The 22,369-nt window shown below is 38.5% G+C and overlaps 3 protein-coding genes across 3 annotated transcripts; all 3 read left to right on the top strand.

Moving 5' to 3' along the window:
* The first annotated feature begins 883 nt into the window (after window positions 1-883).
* LOC102079929 (apolipoprotein B-100-like) lies at window positions 884-6,948 on the top strand. Its single transcript, XM_019353928.2, has 11 exons — window positions 884-1,099; window positions 1,189-1,356; window positions 1,446-1,651; window positions 1,856-2,038; window positions 2,127-2,257; window positions 2,549-2,759; window positions 2,843-3,015; window positions 3,351-3,511; window positions 3,637-3,746; window positions 3,835-4,208; window positions 4,448-6,948. Exons 1-11 carry the CDS (start codon window positions 911-913, stop codon window positions 5,452-5,454), a joined length of 2,913 nt encoding a protein of 970 aa, XP_019209473.1. The 5' UTR covers window positions 884-910; the 3' UTR covers window positions 5,455-6,948.
* A 118-nt stretch (window positions 6,949-7,066) lies between these two features.
* LOC109198483 (apolipoprotein B-100-like) lies at window positions 7,067-12,454 on the top strand. Its single transcript, XM_019353927.2, has 4 exons — window positions 7,067-10,147; window positions 10,241-10,352; window positions 10,521-10,707; window positions 11,319-12,454. The coding sequence occupies exons 1-4, from the start codon at window positions 7,126-7,128 to the stop codon at window positions 12,312-12,314; spliced, it is 4,317 nt and encodes a 1,438-aa protein (XP_019209472.1). The 5' UTR covers window positions 7,067-7,125; the 3' UTR covers window positions 12,315-12,454.
* Window positions 12,455-13,905: 1,451 nt separating this feature from the next.
* On the top strand, window positions 13,906-21,009 carry LOC109198482 (apolipoprotein B-100-like). The gene is given in 15 exon segments (XM_025898571.1): window positions 13,906-15,219; window positions 15,886-16,054; window positions 16,344-16,376; window positions 16,470-16,582; window positions 16,675-16,820; window positions 16,899-17,046; window positions 17,195-17,347; window positions 17,575-17,699; window positions 17,802-17,887; window positions 17,980-18,424; window positions 18,540-18,654; window positions 19,146-19,292; window positions 20,592-20,673; window positions 20,676-20,801; window positions 20,880-21,009. Coding segments are annotated over 14 exon segments (1,779 nt in total). The 5' UTR covers window positions 13,906-15,219; window positions 15,886-15,999; the 3' UTR covers window positions 20,885-21,009.
* The last annotated feature ends 1,360 nt before the right edge of the window (window positions 21,010-22,369 follow it).

Below are 22,369 nucleotides of genomic sequence, written 5' to 3' on the forward strand. Positions count from 1 at the left end.
GTGAAGGTTACAAATGATCTTCTTATTGGCTCTGACAGTGGACTCATCTCTGTGCTTGTCCTGCTAGACCTCAGTGTAGCGTTTGATACTGTTGAGCAACGTGTTGTATTACAAAGATTAGAGCATGCAGTAGGAATTAAAGGTACTGTGCCACAGTGGTTTGAATCATATCTAACAGATTCCAATTTGTTTATGTAAATGGGGAGTCTCCTCACACGCTGAGGTAAATTACGAAACTCTACAGGGTTCCATGCTAGGACCAATTCTGTTTACATTACAGATGCTCCTCTTAGGCGTAGCATAAATTTTCATTGCTATGCAGATGCAGATGATACCAGCTCTTTCTATCCATTCTCAACTTCTAAACTGATATAAAACTTAAAAACCTTAGAAAAATGGTATCTAATAAGATAACTGCATGAATGGCATGACCTCCGGTGACACTGAGGACTCTTATAGTAATTTCTAACAAGGATATGTCCTTCAGTCTGTATATTAAATAATATGTAGGACTTCTTTCTTGCATTTGTGCAAGATCATTTAAAAAATAGAAAAATCCTGCCTCAGAGTGATGCTAAAACACTAGTTTATACACTTATTTCTTCTTCCCTGGGCCTGGTTTCTTCCGGTTACAAGGGAGGATTTCCTTCCCGCTGTTGCCAAGTGCATGCTCAAAGGGGGTTGTTCGACTACTGGAATTTCTCTATATTAGGGTCTCTACCTTATAATACCTTACAATATTAACCACCTTGAGACCACTGCTGCTGTGATTAGGCATTATATAAAAATTGAATTGAATTGAATTGAAGAGCAATCTGTTTTACGTTAGTCAGACTTTAAATTAATTATGAACTCTTTCAGTGGGTAACATTTTAAATTGTTTGCCTATATTTTGGCCTCCTAGAACCTGATGAAGGAGATCGGACAAAATCTCAACAAACTGGTGAGAGAGCTGAAGACCATGCAGTCTCCAGAGGCAATGGTTTATCTGAGACTTTTGGGAAATGAGCTGGGATATCTGAAGACCAGTGAAATGGAGGAGATAGCCTACTCTGCTGCTACGATGATCAACAACATGTTAAAGATGTTCCCAACTGATGTAAGATAAAGTTAAAGGACATTCACAGTGAGCAATCAATTGCTAATGATTTAAAGATTCTATTATACGTGTGTTTTTATTTTCCACAGTTAATTAGAGCACTAATGGTGAACTCTGACAATACAATTTTTGCCCACTACGTCTTCATGGACAATGAGTTCTTCCTGCCTACTGTCACCGGTGTGCCTCTGAGGATTGCACTCTCTGGTACTTTTACACCCGGTATCAAGGGTGGACTGAGGATTGCTCGTGACATGGTAATTCTCCATAAATATATTTAAATGCCACCTGTCATTTTTTTCACCACATCATCACAGGTGTTAACCTTTCTCTTGTTTCCACACAGAGTGAAGTGACCTTCATGCCCTCTGCTGGTATTGAGTTTGCAACTCAGATTGGCTCTCACATCCCTGAATATGTCAACTCTGGATTAGAAATGCACACCAACATTTTCCATGAAAGTGGCCTCCATGCCAAGATCACCTTTGGTCATGATAATATTAAGTTGACCATCCCTGCTCCAACAAGTCCAACAAAGCTCATCAAAATGACGTAAGCGAAAGCTAGACCTTTAATATATAATGTAACTTTTCTCCAATATGAATGCAGAGAAAGCAGCTGATTAAATCTTATCTTGAAGTATAACCTGGCCAATGTTTGTCAAAGTAAAATAAACCAACCTTTGTTTCTATGTATCTTTGATTAAATTAATTTAGGACAGAATTGCATTTTTCCTTTGCTACAATTCCTATTTAGAAACAACCTTGTGGCTGTGACGGGATCGGAGGTGAAGACCATCCCTCCTATGGTGAGGGACAAGGTTGATGTTAGTGAGTGTAGTCCTGCCTTTGTGGGAATGAAATACTGCACTGCTCTGCAATACATTGACGCTTCCTCTCAGGAGACAGTGCCCTACTTCCCCCTCACTGGAGACAGCAAGTGTGTGAAATATTCTTAACCACCAGCAAATAACTGTCTCTTAAATTTAATTATTTAATAAATAAATACTGTCAATTTAACTTAACAGATATGTTGTGGAGCTGCACCCAACTGGTGAAGTTTCAGAGTACACAGCCACTATTGCCTATGAACTCCTCAGCGAGGGAGACAATGGCCGGCAGAAAGTTGATTCCTTGAAGGTTATTCTAAAAGCTGACGGTAATGTACAATATTTGATTTTTTTTTTCTTCTTTTAAGTGGTTTACAGTTAAATCATAATTTTTTGGACAAAGACAACATTTTTATAATTTTGTCTTCTTACACCACCACAGCGTATTTTAAATTTGAATGCAGGCTTTCAGCTTTAATTCAAAGGGGTTTAATAAGTATTGCATTAACTGCTTAGAAATATAGAGGTTGTCATGCATCTCTCTCCTTCCCATACTTTTCTCTTTCCATCATTCTGTTGTCCAACAAATTATGGACGTAACTGTAATTGGTCAACAACAGGTGCAGAGCCAACTGAAGCCAGAGCAGTCATGAAATATAACAGAAGGAGGCATGTCGTCAGTGCCGACATCCAGGTCCCTGACCACGATGTGGAGGCTGGAGTTAGGCTGGGTGTTGTGGATGGAAACACAAAGGGCAGAGGAACTCACACCATCTTTCTCGAATTTTTAAACAACAATGTTCCTCAGCTCTCCCTGGTTGGTCGTGCCAAGTAAGAAAGCAACTACAGATCACTGACAAATAATTTTTAATCTCACTGCTATCATTAACAGCAAGATGTATATGTTCTTTCAGTCTGAAGGCCATGAAGGAAGGTATGCTCCAAGTCCAACTTCTGGTCCCATCAATCAGTGCTGATGCCACTGTCACAGCTACAATGAAACGTGATGAAGAAGTAGAACTGGAGCTTAAGAGTGAAATCAAGGTCATGGATGCCAACTCTCAACAGAAAATCAATATCAAATATGGTAAATTGCTTTTTCAGTTACAGTGTTCTAAATGTCCCATCACAAGTTATTTAACAGTTGCATATTGTTGCTTTTGTGTATCAAGGTATGAAAAATGACATTCTCCTATCTGTAGAAATATCTGTCACTCTGAAAAGCATAGTTTATAATTGGAGCCTAAAAGATGGTTTTACTGACCATTTAAAGCCAACTATGATCAAGACAGAGTGACCCATTTCTAATAGCTATATGCAGGCTATGATATAATCTTTAAAATAAAAAATCTGAATTTGATTTTTCTCATAAAGTAACTTTGTTCTGGATTTTATTCAGTGCTCTCTTCTTTATCATTTTAGACACCACAAAAATTGAGGTTGAGGTCAAGTCGGATGTGAATGCCAAGACCATCATGTTGCCCAAGGGTGACTTGATTAAAAATTATGGCAATGATCTCCTTGACATGCAAGTGGGACAAACTGACATGAAAGTTCGTCATATCTTCAAGAAGTTTGTGGAGGTACATATTTGCTCAATTATACAAATGTTTTTCTTAAAAAAACATGAACTCAAAAACAGAATCACAGTACTTTATTAATCCCAGAGGAAATGTTGTAATGAAATAATAATGGTTCCTGTTTTCAGGCAGCAAACAATTACATGGAAAAGTATGGTGCTGATTTCCCTTACATTCGGAACTTCAGATTGCCTGACATGCCAGAGATTTCCCTACCAGAGACACTATTCCTGAATACGTAAGTGTATTAAACCTCATGGTAAATATTAAAACTGTCTAATTTTTCTCCCTAAACAACCAGATATTTACTTTTGTCTTTTTAATAGTGAGGCAACGGCCATCTATTACATAAACAATAATCGCTTCACAATTGCTATCCCTGTGCCACTTGGAGGAAAGTCAACAGAAGAGCTTAACTTCCCACCAGCTTTGACCACACCAGGCCTGTCTCTACAGCAGTATGGACTGGAAATCCCCTCTATGGAGATTCCCATCCCAGAGTTTGTTGTTCCTGAGAGCATCACGCTATCTATTCCCTTGTTTGGTAGAGCTGAGGTTTCAACAGTGATGAAAAGCAACTTATATGACACAGAGGCCTCTGTGGCTTTCGGCCTAGACCAAGAAGAATCACAAAGCTACTCAGCCAAGTTTGTCATCAAAGGAACCTCCCCAATCGACATTCTTTCAATAAAGCTTGAAGGTACTTCACACTCAAGATCAATGATAAATTTAAAGTTGCTAATGTGTAGTTCAAATGAAGTGCTGTTTTTTGTGTTGGAATAGTTTTCAAGAGATTCTTGATGTATATATGGATATTTTATGCAAGCAAATTGATCTTTTCTGGTAAAGTAGTCACCATAGGGATTCTGAAGTTATTAGTCAGCAATTAAGCAGTTTTTTTGTTTTTTGTCCTTGTGTGTGTGTTTTTTTTTAATCTAGGCTCAGGAAAAGTGGCCACTACCGATTCCATCAAAGCCCAATTTGAAAGTTCTTTGGCCCACAAATTCATTGAAGCCAGTATTAGCATTGTTGAAGATGCAATCATCTCTGATGCAATTAATTTGAAAACAAACACCAAGATAGAAGCCAGAAGTCCACTTGGTCTCAGTGTTGAGACAGAGCACACTGGTATGGCTGGAATAAACCATGAGGAAATGTCTGCTGACAACAAATTTGAGGTGGCATTTGAAGCTGGACCCATTTATGGCAGGACTCTCTCAATCCAGTCCTTCACCATCTTCCCATTCAGGCCAGAAGTAAAGTTTGATTCTAATTTTCAGGTAGATTCCACACTTGTTAAGGCCCAGAATGTAATTACAGGAACCTATATCAATGGGGAAGTCTCAGTTGTGTCTAACACCAGTGCCTTTGATGTCATCACTCACAATGCTGAGTTTTCCGTCAGAGACAGCAGAGTAAAACTGATATGTGCTGCAAATGCCCTTGCTCTTGGCATGAAGATGCAAAATCAGATGGAAGCCTCTGCTGGTGCTGGTGAAGTCATCTTGAGGATGGAAACAAACACAGACCACTCTGAAAATCATGTTTACTCTTTGCTGACCGCCTCTCTTGATGTCAATGGTCTGGCTATAAATAGTGATGCCAATGTGAAGCTTCTTGAAAATGAGGCTACTCATAAGGTCATTCTGAGAATGAATAAAGATGGTTTCACCTCAAAAGGAACAACTACTCTCCATAGCCCGCTGTCCATGGAAAACACCTTTGATGCCGAGGTTGATGCTACGAGAGCTACTCTATCTATTACCAACAGGGCTGCGATGTATGAAATCAAGGTTGACAACACCAACAATTTGACCATAACTCTCTCCGGCCTTAACTTCAACTCAAAGGCTGAAGCCTCTGCAAGGGATTATGCCTCTTACACTCATGATATCACCTTCGACCTGAACCCCACAGTGTTTCTTCAAATGTTAACAACAATCTAAATCTCCTGAGTGCTAACTTTATTAATCAGGCACAGCTGCAGGCAGGGTTTGACAAGATGGATCTGAGTGGAGTTTTGAAAGCCATCAATGGTGAAGAAGAGCTCAAGCACACCTATCAGATCAGTTATGTTGATATGAGTGCTAATGCAAAATGCAGCACCACTGGAAAATTCCTTGGAACTCACATGAGCCACAACACTGAAGTTGAAGTTATCGGCCTTGCTGCCATGATTACCAATGATGTCCGCTTTAACTCAGAGCCAGTGCGCTTTAGCCACACTGTACGTTGCAATATTGTTCCTTTCGATTTCAACTTGGATGCCATATTGAATGCTGAAGGAGATATGGCCATTTATAGAAGAGAGAGTGCCCAGATCTACAATAAGTTTCTCTTTAGAGCTCAGCCCATGGCTCTTGCCAGCTCAAATGAAGGCAGGGCATCCGTAACCCATCAACTGAATAATGGGTTTTCCCTTGAGACCACATTTGACAACAAGATGATTACTTCTTTGTCACTCCAAGAGCAAAAGACTAGTTTTAAATTCAAGTCTAAAATAAATGAGCACACCTTTGATCAGAGCATAGAAGTTTATAACACTGCTGAGAAAACTGGAATTGAGGTTTCTAGTACAATCGTTACAAACATTATTAACGCAGCTTCCACAGACAACCAGGAGTTCACTGTCTCTGGCTTCCTCAAATATGACAAGAACACAGATAGTCACATAATTCAGATTCCAAATCTGCTTGCCCTCCTGGACCACCACAAGGGATTTTTTGTGAATGTTGCAGATGCACTGCACCACTCGATCAACAATGAGACTATAAGGGCTAAAGTTAAGGCTCTTCCGCAACATATAAGTGACCTACTTACTGAATTGAATATAGAAGGCAAGATAATTCAACTGAAGGAGTTTTTCAGTCATTTAATTCAGAAATATACTATCTCCATGAATGATGTGGAAACATTTTTGAGGAACCTAAATGTTACTATTGAGAAACTACTAGCTAATCTCTCTGTTTACATCCAGAATTTTGTTGATGTGATGAATGAAACTATTTTTAGTGGCAATTTCCCTGAAACCACTATTCAAGCGATCCAGGAATGGCTGAATAACCTTAATGAGGAATATGATATCGAGTCCAGTATTGTATATGCAATTGAAACCATAAGAGAAATCATCCAAGAGTTTGAGGGCAGCAGCTTTGCATTCCTACATGATATTGCTGGCAAGGATGAAATCAAAGCCAAACTACAGTCAATCCTCAGAGGTATAAAGAAACATTGGAGATTTCTGTTGCTGAGCTAAAGAGCTTCACGTCATCCTTAAAAGCTCATATCGAGTTATTAACGAGCTACATTCCCACGAACATTGTCAGCCACATAACAGATTTTATTCAGAAAATTATTCAGGACTTTGATATTGTAAATAAGATTAACACAATAACTTCCAAATTAAGTGAACTGATTGCAAAGCTTGAGGCTGACAAAAATTTTCAAGCAATCTTAGATAAAGCTGTGGAGGTCGTGAAAAAGATCAAGATTGACGAAACCATCACTACTCTCGCGGAAGTCATAAAGGCATCTTATTGGCTTTTAATGTATATCTCCGAGATTATTATCAACTCTGTGAAACAACTGAGGTAAAAGTAATAATTCAAGACATTAACATGTTTATTGAATGGATTGTGGATTCGCTTAAGTCATTAAATGATAATACATTTGTGGAGTTTGTTAATAATATGATTAGGGTATTTGAACCATTCATGGATGAGATTTTTAGAAATGATAAAATTCTTGAGGTACTTGGGGCAATAAGAGATTTTGTCAATGTTGTGTTATTATCTGTTCGAGACCTTTCAGAACACTTAAGAGAAATCAAAGTAGCTGAAGTTTTTAAAACTCTACTGGATATCTTTGATGAGGTTGTGCTTAATACTCTTAAGAGAGTTCCCCAACTTGTCAAAGACAAAATTACAAGCCTTGATATCCCAACTCAGCTTCACATCCCCGAGTTCACTATCTTTGGGTTACACACTGTTGAAGCCACCACAATCTCAATTGATGACATCAAGCAGAGAATTATTAAACTTATTGATTTAATTGTAAACTTTAAGATTAGCATGTTTGACATGGATGCTTTCTTTGGAGATTTGTCGATGAACTACTTTCCTTCCATCCCTGAAGTAACCCTCCCAGAGATCACTTTTTCTCAGAACTCATTCCTCCAAATTCCAGAAGTTCCTACAGAAAAACTTGTCAAGTTTCTTCAAGTCCCTGAAATAAGCTTGCCAACCATTCCAACTGAAATTGTGGTCCCATCTTTCGGTAAACTCTTTGGTGAACTCAAACTCCAGACTCCCATCTACACAATGGAGACATCTGCTGAGTTTAAGAAGGCAACTGAGAATGCAATGACGCCTCAGTTCAAGGGATTTTTCACTTCCATTGGAAACTCTCCAAATTTTGAAATTCTCAATTACAAACTAGATTCCACTGCTCGCATTGCAATCCCAAAAATGAGACGTGTTGTCTTTGCAGAGACAGTAAAGTTCAGGCACGATTTTCTTGGAGTTGATCATCAGGCATCTGTCACTCTCTATGGCCTATCAGCTCAGGCCCAAGCAAAAACTGAAATTAAGGTCACTACTGGACCTTACACTTCTACCTTTGTAAACACAGCCTTTATTGCTAGGGAAGGGGGAATGACTGCTTCTCTTGATACAACATACACACATTTAGTGGACCTTCGAAGTGGCAGTTATGTCATTGTCAGAAATGAGGTAGCTCTAAAACAGAAATCACTTGTTCGCCAAGATGGCTACACGCTTACTCTAACAGCTGACAATACAGGAACGTTTAATGGTGATGATAGCCACAACAGCAAGTTAGAGTTGTCATTCACTCCCAGCATTGTCACCATATCTTTCAGTGGTGACACAGACTGTTCCATGTTAAAGATGAAACAACATATTAGTGCTGAAGTTAGCACATTTTCCTACTTCAAGTTTAATGTTCGCAATGAAGCAGAAGCACCAATTATTAAGAACAGTCTTCTTGTTGCATCTGGATATGCAAACCTTCATGACATGAAGGTTGAGTTGAAAGCAAACAAAGACACAGAACTCTATGGTGCAGTCACTGGTAGACTTTCCAGTGCAATAAGCGTTATAGCTCACCCTGGTGAGTTTTTCTTTGACTTTCAAAACAAAGGAAATGTTAAGGTCAACAGTTTTGAATTTTCGACTGCTAAAATAGAACTACAGAATGATTACTTGGCCCACATCAGTCCTGACAGTCAAAAGATGAATACAGTCATTCTGACTCGTTTTAACCAGTACAAAATCTTGTACAACTTCACTCTTGAAAATAATGTAAATGAAGTTGGAATCTTTGCTGCCATGGAAAGTGAGGCCAGTCTTGACTTTCTGAAATACCCCATCAGTATTCCTGAGATTGATCTGCCTTTTGTTGACTTTCATACTCCTGCCATCAATGATCTGAACTTGTATGATCAGGCTGGATTGGAAAACATTTTGACTACCACTGACCAGTCTCTGGATGTGAATACTAAGATTATTTACCAGAAAAGCAAGGCAGCCCCGCTTGTTGATATGATGGGCTTGATCCAAATTCCCTGTGTGGGCAATCTAGTAACAGAACTGTCTGTCAAGTCTGCCATTATTAATCTGATTGCTAATGGCAGAATGTATACAGAAGATGATCTTGTGTTCCGTCTTGAAGCTACCACAACCTCTATGTTTGAGGACCTTCAAGTCAAACTTGCTGGCACTACTAGTCTTACCACCAAGAGGGGATTCAAGATGGCTAACTCCCTGTCCCTAGAAAACACTCGTATTGCAGGAACTCATGACAGCACCATCACTCTGAGCGCTGATACTTATGACACTGAAGTCTCTGTGGCAACAGTTGCAAATATTACCCTGCCAATACTAGACATGCAAGCAAACCAAAAACTGGCTGCAGACACAAAAACCAAAGCAAATGCCATTTCCACCTTGAGGATAAGTGGTAATTTGAATATTCCTGTGATCAAAACTGTTGGAAGGGCTGAGGCAGACCACAGCCTGAAGCTTGAAGGAACCTCTGATTATATTTCCATGGAGTCCTTTACTAGAGCAAACATGGATGGCACAGTCTATGAGGACTACCTTCTTTATGGACTGCTAGATAATGAAGCTAATGTGTTCCTGAATAAAGACGCCCTGCGCTCAACTTCTAAAGTTATTATTGATACCAAGTTTAACCATGGTACAACCAAAGTCATTGATATGGATGTAAATGAGAATCTTTCCATTGAAGCCTCCATGAGCCATTTGTATGCAGTGCTGAAGTATACTGGCAACAATGAGGCAAACCTGTTCAACTTCAATACCAAAGGGAAGCATATTGCCCAAGCCAAAATGGATTTTGCACCAGCCTCCTCCTTGACTGTTGATATTGACATTGACGTGTCTCAGCCAACCAACATGGGTGACTTTGCTTTCTCTGAGAAGACTGTTGTTGAAGTAACAGCTGCCAAGCAGCACATCTTTACTAATTCTACACTTGTCAGCCCACTGTACACTACAAGCATGGCAGCTGCAGTAGAAAGCCGTGCTCCTGTCATCACAGCAGTTGCTAAGTCCTCTGCAACCTCTGCTTTTGTGATCTTGGAATACAACATGGATGGTGAGTTGATTAAAATTCCCTAAAAACCTCTATCTGTCTTTATCTTTTTTAAGCACTGTTGAGCACTAAATTTGATGAAATTTCTTTATATAGCTTCTTCTACTGTAAACTTTGAGAATGAAGCTTTCAACATGATTAACCAAATCACACTGACACATGCTGACCTGACCGTGAATGTCAACCATGCCATTATGGAAGCTATGAGGTAATAATCAATATGTTTGTTTTAAAATGTGTTATTTTAGGAAAATGCACAAAGCTATAATTCATGCTTTATTGTGTATTTTCATATGTAAATTGCATATTTGCGTATCTTTTGCATGTAACAACAGATGAGGAGCAATTGTGATTTCAATATTTCCCTTTCTTCCAGTGTTCAACAACATGCACTGAATGTGGACTTCACCAGTCATACTTTCACTGATGTGAACCTTCAATATGCTACACACAGCGATGGTATCAGTGCCTCAGTATCTTCTCCAGCCACTGGCCTTCTGGGCCTTCAGTTCAGTCGTGCAGTCCCATCCCAGATGAGTGCAAAAGTCTATGGCCGTTACCTTGTAAGTATTGTTAGCAAGATCATTTTAATACAATGGACACAAAGGAAATACAAGGAAGAAAGGCACTGGATCAAATGGCTAGGCAGAGAGATCGAGCTGGGAAGGATGTGCAACATGTTAGGGTATCTAACGATAGACATGGAAATGTAAACGCCATACAGATCACATGTGTGTGAATGAGAAGGAGACAAGTGGAAAGGTTAAAAAAACAAGGAGTAGATGGGTAGATAGACCGTAGATGTTAAGATGTTTGGGGGCAACGCAGGTTGTGTGCTTTACATACAAAGTGAGAGAAACAGGATTGACATGGTACAGAGGAGGGATAGTTGATATATTGAACAAAAGTTGTTAAAGATGCAGTTGCCAGAGAGAAGGCCCTCAGAATAGGTTTATAAATGTAGTAAAGGAAGACATGGAGAGGGGGTTGGTGACACAGAAGAGGATCCCAAGGATAGTATGGTATGAAGGCAGATGAGCCACTGTGGCGACCCCTAAAAGGAGCAGCTGAAGAAGGAGAAGAAGAAGAAGAATGTCAGTACAACGATAAATTAAGATTTTGGTTTCTAAATGTTACTTTGTTTTGTTTTGTTTTGTTTTTTTCTTTTTTCTAGTCTGCCCCAGAGGTTGATGTTGACATCTTGGTCATCAGATCTACTCCCAAGGATAATGACAAGATGAATCTACAGATTGTTTACAACATGGAGACACCTACAGCAATACTCTCTCTGATCAAGATGAGACTTCCTTCCATAATCTCAACATTCAAAGAGTTTACTGACAAGTATCAGTTCACAGGGTACATGGAGATGTTAAAGGACTCTGTCATTAACCACATCAATGAAGTCTATAATGCTACAACCAATTATGATGTTCAAATGAGCCAGCTTTCAATTTTCTTCAGGAACTTCATTGTGCAATACCAGAAAACTGTCCAGGTCTTCCTAAATGCTGTCATTAAGGTCTTAAGGGAGACCAGGTTCAAAGTGCCTGGGTCAGATGAGATGACCACTCTCCCTGAGGTCTTAAAGAAGCTAACTAGCAGCATTGCTGCTATGCTAGAAGTAACCATTCAGATTATCTATGAGAACATGGAGGCTGCCTATAACTTTTTTGTTGAAAGGTTGAGCAATGTGAAAATGCAGATGCCGGTTGGTGATGCAGTCACTGGAGGGCAGATCATAGATGAAGTCAAAAAACTTTCCAAGAAAATCTTTGAGGAAATTGTGAATTTTGTAAAAAACATGGAGAGTCTTGACACAATGCTAGTGAAAATAGGTGAGACCCTGGAGGCTATTGTTGAGAAATCGCAGGAATTTGTAGACTCTCTCAAGTCAGACTATTTAGATGCAATGTTTGTCAATATCAATCAGCTCTATCGTAACTTTGTCACGGACCTAAAGAACATAGTTGACCAGATCTCTGCCTTCACTATGGAGGAGTTCAACATGGTGTGCGAGTACATTATAAATGTGTTTATGGATGTAGTACATCAGTTCAATAATGTGGTTCATGGGGTTCTGCAGCAAGCTTCAGAGGAAGTTCAAGCCCACGTGACAGTCAGAGATGGAAAGCTTGAGATTGACCTTCCATTTCACTTTCAACAGTAAAGCATCAAAGAGTGAAGCCTAAGTACATAGGAAGCACTACCATCCATTCAGAGCACATTCTTGGAAAGAGTACGGACAAATAGCTTTTCAGTATTTATAACAATAAGTTCAGCAAGTACACCGGCTACACCATTACTGAAGATGGTTTATTTTGTAGAAAACATGTAGAACATGTAAAATGTTATTCAAACTCACCTTCCAGCATAGACTGAGAAGCATTAATAAAATCCTTCATGTCTTCATGCAAATAATGCAAAAATTCTTGCACATGGGAATCTTTATATCTTTTATCTTTTTGTATATTCCCTAGTATGTGATACATTTTGTCCTACTGGAATGGTTCTATCAGTGGGGTTAGGTTTGATCTAAACTGCTATCTGCTACTTACTTACAAAGCTGACGAGCAATATAACTTTAACTGATTATGCTGGTTTGTGACACATCAATATTCTGAGCATGACTTCATTGTCTGGACTTTTAGCCAATGTTTAAACCATCAGATTGACAAATAGGTCAGTAAACAGCAGAAGAGTTCAGCGCAAACTGTATTACACAATTGACAGTGTTGCAGTGTTGTTCAATACAATATTTTTTATTCATAAGTAATATTAACATTAATGGTACAAATAATAATAACAATAACATGTAATTACGTATAAAGGACTGCATGTTAGACACAGGCGGTGGTTAGCTCTGTCTGCTCACAGAAGAAGCTCCTGGTTTAAATCTGGTTGGGGTCTTTCTCTGTGAGTGTGCATGTTCTCCCTGTGCCTGCATGGATTTCCTCTTTATACTCTGGTACTCTAAAAACAAAAGCCCAAAAAATATTTTGTGATTTTTTTCCTATTCTACTGAAAGTGTTTTTTTTTCCCCATATATGTTGATATAAAAAAATTAAAAAATAGAAAACTGAATAAATAAATAGCACAATACAAAAAAACACAGTTTTACAATAATGTAAAGCACAGCCTTACAGATAAAGGCACACCAGGAGATTTCTATATAAGTAAACTGAGAGAACTGCTCCAAGAAAAGAACTGTGCAGGTGAATAAAGCTATAATCAAAGTCTAGGCTGATTTAAAAACCATAAAAAAAACAGTTCAGTGATTAAAAATCTACCAGTAATTTTAAAAATTATTTTTCCAGTAACTTTGTTATTTTTTCAAAGGGTTTGCACTCTTTGCATCTGGATTTCTTTTCAAATAAAACAGCACAAAGCACAGGCAGCGTATAGATACTTATAGACGGATAAACATGGCAAACTAGGAAACGGGGCAGGACTACAAAGAATCCAGAAGAATCCATAAGCTCACAGATTACATGCTGATACCAAGTGTGGCCACATCGTTTCCTCTTAACTATTACACCCCCACAAACATACTGATAGATGAATTTTTCCCAAAAAATGTATTACTGTGAAAGAAGACCTGATATTTTCTGAATACACTAACGGAGTGATCATCACGATATTCGAAGCTTATGTTGAAAACTACTGAGTACCTCAATCCATACTGTTTACTGGATAAATTGATTCACTAACAGGATCCTAGACTACATTGTAACATCTTAAAAGAAAGAAAGAAATACATAACAAGGTTTAACAGTACTTGCAAAATATCTCCAGTGGTATCGACCTTTATGCCCAAAAATTCGTTGGGCAATAGTACTTGCGGCTAACTTGCTGGGTTGCTACATACACCTGGGTCACAGAGTTTAGATTCAGTTTTATTTATTAGTATTTTTTTTATTATTATTTGGTACTCATCTGATTTTAAAGAGACTAAAATAGGTTTATTCATCCTCTGATGACTCTGGGGTGTTTTCCTTCTCTGAATTCTTTGTCTCGTTGTTCTTGACCTGATTATATCTTCCATATAATATGCAGACTCCAGAAGCTGATTAAAAAACAAAGAAATGAATGGACTGGTTAATTATAAAGTCCCTGTTACCTGCAGAACATTAAACTAAGACAAAGACACACTGGATTAAAGAAAATGGAGAATTTGTAATAGTGTAAACATAGTAGTATTTAGCATTAAAAACAGTAACATTAGTAAGAATGAATTTTTCTATTTGCCATATTACTGTTGTGTGCATTGCTGGTTTTGTGCAAAAACACCAGTAACAGCTACCACTAAATATTTGAAGTATTTCAAATATTAGCCTCTATGTTTTATAAGGTCATATAGTTCGAGTACTGTTACTTATATATACATTGGTAACCTTTTTAAAGTACACAGACTTACATTTAGAATCGTTTGATGATTCATGTTGTTTAACTGCTGAACAAAAAAGTCCAGTCTCAAGTACTTACAAGTACTTTACACAGAAAACTTGCAACTTAGAAGATCATACAGTTTAATTCAGTTAGAATATTGTTATTACAAAAGAAAAAATAAATAAGCTTTAAATTTAAAATGGAAAAGGAAAAAAGTGTTCGCTTTAAGCTCCCTTTGGACTCTGTGTTAGTTCAAACATTATCAGCATCCAACAAAAAGTACTGATCAGGATATATATTGCAACAGACCATTACACAATGTTTAGATGTAACTCTGAGATCAGTGTACAAATAAAAAAGACAATTTCATGTTTTTAAGAATTTGTATAGTAATTGGAAATGTTTAATATACTGCAATATAAATGACTGAAGTAAACACCATTTACAAATAATAATAATAATAATAATGCTTAAGACAGCTCAAGGTTATTGCTGTTTATTTATTGCATGTGCCTTTCATGCCACAAACAGAATAGCAGACTCTATTCAAACAACTAATCAAATTTTGCAGGAACCTTTGTAGCTCAAAGTTCAGTGTCCCAACCCAAATCAAGGTCTGCAAATGTTTTTGCTGTTGTCACTTTGAGCTGTGGAGCAGAAAAACAAGCATCTAACTTCATTACACTGTAAGTATTATTATTTTTGTTGGTTGGTTGGTTGGTTTTTGACTGTAAAAAGTACATGTAAAGCAACATTGCCATTTTAAACAATCTGTACAGTGCAAATACGTACAGGAGTGCATTTATTATGTTATGTAATCCAAGACTTTTTGCTAACTTAAGTGTTTTTAAGGCAGTTATTACCAATCATTGTAGCCTAAAAATGAAGCAGTAAGTTAAATAAACAAAGTAACACTAGACATTTAATGCTACCTTTTTAATCTTCAATTTTTTCCATTTTAATGTGTGCAATCTCTCTGTCTTTGAATCAACTGAGTATTTTAGAGTGTAGAATTGCTCATTAACTCTATGTCTTTATCACATACGCATTCACAATCATTAACTGGAAAGTGTAAGAAATAATATGAATTGTTGGTGGTGGGTTATTAGCACCCTATTAACAATGTAACAGAGTGAAGAATAAAAACAATGCGAACAGTAATTAGTAGCTATTAGATGATCTCTTAAGACTAACCCTTTATATCCAATCGGTGAATGACAAACCACATTAATAAAAGAAGATTTTTTTTAACACAGCTCTAAGTGTCTTTTAAACCCTTTTGCCTTTGTCCCTCCACACACAAGAGGGTAGGGTGGACTTTGAGCATTCAAAGAATTGTCTATGCCTCCCAGTCTCCCAACAGGGCCCACCTGAGAGTATAAAAGCCTCAAGCTGAAGTACAAAAAAATCAGTCTCATTTCGGAGTGCTCGTTGACCCAAAAGGAGGGGGCTTCAACGAACCCATCATGGGGGACTCAAAGCTCGGCCTTTTGCTGCTCCTCAGTACATCTGCCTTGACTTGTGAGTAGTTCCTAAATTCTTTCAGTTTAAAAAAAGTATTTTTTACAGTGTTGAAAAGGTTGCAAGATATCAGTGTACTGTAGTCTTTGCAGAATTGTTTAATGAAGGTTAAAAAAAAACATGCAACATGTACAAAAATTGGGAAAACACAAAACATCTGATGGTACTCACCTATGTGTAAATCCTTGCTAGGTTATTAGTAGGCATGGTAGATGGGTTTAAGTTGTAGTGCATTGCGTTTTAGCTGTATTACAGGTGCTAAAACAAATGATTAATCTTTGTTTTCCAGTTGCACAAGATCGTGATCAACCAACCTGTCTCTGTAAGTTCATTTTGATGTTGACATCAAGTTTGCACAGTAGCAGTAGTTTCCAAAAGATAACTGTTCTCATTACGCTGATCTCATCTCTTCTAGTGGCTCAAAGGTACAAGAGCCTACACAAGTATGAATACCAATATGAAGCTGAATCTCTGAATGCCATCAACGGAGCCTCACATCTCAAGAATGGACACAAGGCTTCCTGCAAGGTATGAGAAACACTTCACACTGATGCTAAATCATCCGTTTTTCCCTTCCCATTCCATGTATTTCAGAAAGAGAAATTTCCCTCCTCTCACAGGTTGAAATTGAAGTGCCTCAGACTTGTAGTTTTATTGTACGCACTACTGGCTGCAGGCTGAGTGAAGTTGTTGACACGGACGCACAGGGTAACCCTTTGTTTGCCAACAGCCCCAGCTCTGATGCCTTCGCTGCTGAAATGGAAAAGTATGTAATTTCTCCATGATAATTTGCACCATTGAAAAAAAAGTGGTATATTTGGAGAGTGTACACTTTTTTTTAAAGGTATCCCCTGAGGGTCATGATTGAGGGTTTGTATGATGTGAAACTGTACCCTGAGGAGGGTGAAACAACGACTGTCCTGAACTTTAAGAGGGGTATCATCTCTGCACTGGCTGTTCCTGTGCTGGAAGAAGACAAGAACAAGAATATGGTACAACACAAAGAAATACACAGTGCAACAAAGCTGGATTAAAAATATCACCACTAAACCACATTCTATATGTATTAAAAAATGGTTTCGTAATCATATATTATACATTTTTATTTATTTCATCTAATCTTTACCATATTCACTGCAGCCTACAATTCACGGCAAGTGCAAGACCCATTACACAGTCAATGCTAGAGAAGACATTGCAACTGACGTCAGCCTAAACAGGGATCTGTCCAGATGTGACAAATTTGTCCCAATGAGAGATCACACCAGCCCCTTGGCTCTTATCACCGGCATGGTAAGGCACTCAAAGACAAGCTGTGAGCTGAAAACTTTGAACACTATGACAAATCAAAAGAGAAACTCTACCTTTGTTCGTTGTACTGTGATATTAATGTGTCTTATCACACTGGTGGTTAAATTTAAGCTATAATGGAAAGAAAAGATGAATTTTGCAAAAGATTACACGAAAACGTGCCAACGCAAATATCCACAATGCTAACATCCTCATCTATAACTTTTAAGCACTACCCTCTTGCTCAGCTGATCAGAAGCTCCCAAAGCTGCAATTACAGGTTTGACAACGAGAAAAAACACATGACCTTTGGGTCCTGCACCGAGAACCACATCCTTATTCCCTTCTCATATAAGTAAGTCAAATCTTGTACTACACTCTATTGAATGCTCTGCTATGTAAGTACACACAGGGATATGCATTTGTTTTGTTTTTATCCCTGTTTTCTATATTTAAGGAGAGAATATGGAGTTGCCAATGTTGGAAAGCAGGAGCTCACCCTGGTTAAAGTTTCTCCTCACAATGACAGAATCTTTGCTCACGGTAAGGCTTTTTTGTTTAATTTGCATTGTTTTGATTTGTTGTAACTAAAAGGTAGTGCAGACTCGTGATGCTCTTTGTGTTTGTCTGCTAAGGTGTCCTTGTCAAGGATCTCCACATGGAGGCTGTTGAGGACAAGAGTTTTGTACAGGATAAAGATGCAGTTCTGAATCTCCTGAGAGAACTGGACACTCTGCCTGAGAACGAGGGTGAGAGGAGGGCTCCCCTGTTCCACAAGCTTGTCTCAACGGTCCGTGGAATGAAAACAGAAACCTTGAGCGCGGCACTCCCTGAGGCTCTTGCGGTGTCCCGAGTCCTCACCTACCAGGTACTGGCTCAGTGTGGAACTCCTGAATGCAGCAGTGCCATCATGAAGATCCTCAGGACCTTTGACACCAACGCTCTTGAGGTTGATGCAACTGTCTTTGCTTTGGGACTCGTGTCCAATCCTTCTGCACTCTTGATCCACGATATGCTCGAGATGGCCAAATACAAACCCAGCAAGCCTGTCATGTATGCTCTGAGCAATGTTGTAAAGAGGTAAGCAAATTAATCAGACTTTATTCAAGGAAAGATTTATCTATAATGCTTTACTAGTTCTTTTTTTTGTGAAATACATTTTGGAGGCTAAATATTGTGTTTTCCCTTTTTACAGGTTTTACAAATCTGAAGGAAAACAAATTCCTGAGATTCACTCTGTTGCTGAGTTCATGGCTTCCCAGTTGGGTGACTGCTCTGGAGACAAAGACAAAACTTTTATGACACTCAGGGTAGGCATTCTGCCCATAACTACAAACTAGAATACTGTTACTGTAGAAATAAATTTAGAGAATTACTTTTATGATAATTATGATTGTTTGAAGCAAAAATATATCAACACATATTGAATCTTGATGATACAATGTTTTTATTAGCTAGGTGGTTGCTAGGCAACAATGATTACAATGTAACATCTGATATAGAACCTTTAGAGTCCTCAGCTGTGGCTGTCTGCCTATTTGTTTTCTCAACTCCTGATTGTGTTGAAGGAGTTCGCGACCACAGAAGCAAGCAAACATACACAGACACAGATTTCATGTATTATAGTAAAATGAACAGAAATCGATGATATAAATTTAAAAGGTAGATCCTTTAGAGCAACACACTAAAATTGCCCATAACAAACCAAGATATCATGATCTCACCTGTATGAGCATGTGAAGCATGTATGACTTTATATTCTTCTTCATGTGTTGATTATTTGCTTTACTTTTAATCTTAGGTTATTGGAAACATGGCTCCAGCTGTGGTACCTGCTAGTCCAGCACTCAGGACAGCTGTGATCAACTGTGTGAAAACACCTACAGCTTCCCTGGCTGTGCAACAAGCTGCAATTCAAGTCTACAGGCTGACCCCTCTCCCTGAGGAGGTAACCTATTTAAAAAAGTTTCTTTTAGAAATTCTTGAAAGAGTAGTTCTCAAATAGTTACCTGATCACTTGCAGAAATGGTTTATTTGAAGAATTTCAGTCAGGATTTACAGTGCAACAAAGCACAGATAAAGCACTAGTGAAGAGTTGCAACTCAGTGTAGCATCTGATATCACTGATCACAAAAATGCATTATAGAAATTATCACATGGCAGGAGTATTAAATGAAATTTTCATTTAGTTCGACAGAGTTCTGTGCGAACTTACAACATATATGTTTCCTTTGGATAACATTATTAGATAACACTGCACACAATTTCATTGCTGCTTCAAAATAGTGTAGTGAGAGTACTAACAAGCGTAAGAAAGAGAGATATTTCCCGTGTTATCATCTCTTCTTTCTCTCCCTATTAAATCCAGAATTGAATTTTAGATCCTTCACTTCACATACAAAGTCTTAAATAATCAGGTTCCACCATATTGTAAAGAGCCCCAAGTACCATGTTATCTTTACAGATCAATTAACTTTCAGACTGCAGGCTTACATGTTTTTCCCACAGTCCCTAAAAGTAGAATGGGAGGAAAGGCCTTCAGCTATCAGGCCCTCCCTTGGAACCAGCTCCCAGTTTGGAGTTGGAGCATACACACCATCCCTACTTTTACGATTAAACTGTGCTTTCTGATGAAGATTACACTTAATCCTGGATTTGATGACCCTGAACCATCACTTATTTAAGATGCTATAGGCTCATAGTGCTGCAGGACTTATTGTGATTCACTGTCATACACTGTGAGCACTTCTTAACCTCTTGCTGTGAACAATTCTACTCATCTCTTTTGTCTTCCACATCATGGGCATGAATGTCATGTTAATTTTATGAGTTTAATGATTCCTTTGAATGCCAACAAACTACCAAAAGTATCTTTGAGGGCATCTTTCTAAGGGACATTTAATCAAATATTTATTGGGGTGTATTTATACTTGTATGCATATGTTTGACCCTGTGTAGATAAGAAAATCCTAAATAATTCAAATTTGTGTACCCAAATGTTGTTTTTCAAAGACTTGAAAGATGTATGTTGTACAATCACTCCACCCTGGAAAAAGAACATTTCAAAGAAATCATTACAAGTCCCAATTACTGTGACATTCATGCCAATAACGAGTACATGTAAACTTTTAACCAACACTCTACCAATGCAGCATGTCATTAAATTTGGTCTCCTTTCAAGTCAGACAATTAGTCAGACCCATATAATGACTTTTTTAGATGAATTTTTTATGTACTTTGGTCACAGGGCAGAGAGGAGTTTATGCAGGTTCTTCTGGACAGCACTAGTCCCATGCAAAAACGTATTGCTGCATATCTGGTACTTATGAAAAACCTCAGCTAAGTGAACTTGCCCGGATGGTGAATGCCTTGCCCAATATACAGGACCAACAAGTCAAGAGCTTTGTCATCTCCCACATTACCAACATTTTGTCCTATCTGGGTCAGAGACTCAAGCGTAAGTGAGAATTATTGGTAAATAGAAAGTTGTTATTCCAATTCGCTCACAATAACTCGACTATTTTTTTTTCTACAGGCTGAGACATAAACTTCAGGATGCCATTCAGGGTAATGAGATTGGGCCCATTATGGACCCCACAAAGTTCTCTCGCAACTACATGTTTGGATCTTTGGAGGGCAATATGATCTTTGAGGGTACAAGCTACCTGCCCAAGGAGGTCATGCTTGAAATGACTCTCAAGGCATTTGGCTATGACATTGACATGGTGGAGGTAACGATTTTGGGCCATTTACTGCAAATTGAGACACTGTTTTGAAATGTTCGGTTTAACAGAATAAATCTGTCACCTTTGAAGATCGGTATGGAGGGGACAGGATTTGAGCCGACTATCGAAGCTTTGTTTGGAGAAAATGGATTCTTCCCTGACACTGCCATGCAGACTATGTATTTTGTGTCTGACAACATGCCACAAAGAATCCGCGAGGTCATGCAGAACGTGATCCCTGCCTTGAAGACGGACCAGATAAATAGACAGGTATTTCAGTGGGGTGGTGCACTTACATGGTGTTGACTCTCTGCTGTATTGTATCACTTTCTGTTCCAGTTACAATGCACATTGCACATTTGTTTTGCCCACATGGTATTTTGTGTAGATGATCTATTTAACTAAAACATTAATTTAATTAAAACAGATAATTACCTGTCTTATAGTGTAATCTTAATTTTCTTTGTATAACTTGAATAACCAGTTAATTATATTAACAGGGTTAATTGATTTTGTCTTTAGGAGTTCACTAGCCTAGCTTAGCTTAGCTTAGCTCAACCACCCGCACTGAACTGCTCAGTGTGTCAGATGTTTAGCTACTCCTCTTCCCTTTAGTAATAACAATACTTGCAAGAAATGTACCCTGTTTGCAGCTTTGAAGGCCAGGATCAGTGAATTGGACACCTGTCACCACAACCTAGAAAATCCTGTAGCTAGCCTGGCCCAGCAGTCAGTGCAGGTGAGGGTAGCTTAGCCACCGTTCGCCCTCCCCAGCAGACTGTCCTGAGCAGCCATAGAAAACAGGCTGGCTAGGGGACCACAAGGAGGAGCCTTGATCCTAAACAGACACCTACACACACACTGAGGAACAAACTCTGGATATTGGTGAATCTGTTTTGAGAAGTGTGATGTTAGAGACACCTGCAACAATAGTCAATTATCTTCCTGGGGCCAGAGCAGGCGACATTGAAGGAACCCTGAAACTTCTCTCTAAAGACAAATGTAGATTTACTAAAATTATAATTTAATGACTCCCAGTTCCATAAATTTGACATCACTAAAATGAATACTAAACAGGTGTGTAACATTGCTAACACATGTTGGACTCTAGCTTTCTCTGGTTCCCTCTCCAGTCAGATCAGGAGTGACATGTTTGGCTACAGTGGCTTGCAAAAGTATTCGGCCCCCTTGAACATTTCCACATTTTGTCACATTACAGCCACAAACATGAATCAATTTGATTGGAATTCCACGTGAAAGACCAATACAAAGTGGTGTACACTTGAGAAGTGGAACGAAA

The sequence above is a fragment of the Oreochromis niloticus genome, linkage group LG15 (assembly GCF_001858045.2).
Source record: "Oreochromis niloticus isolate F11D_XX linkage group LG15, O_niloticus_UMD_NMBU, whole genome shotgun sequence".
Taxonomy (NCBI): Eukaryota; Metazoa; Chordata; class Actinopteri; order Cichliformes; family Cichlidae; genus Oreochromis; species Oreochromis niloticus.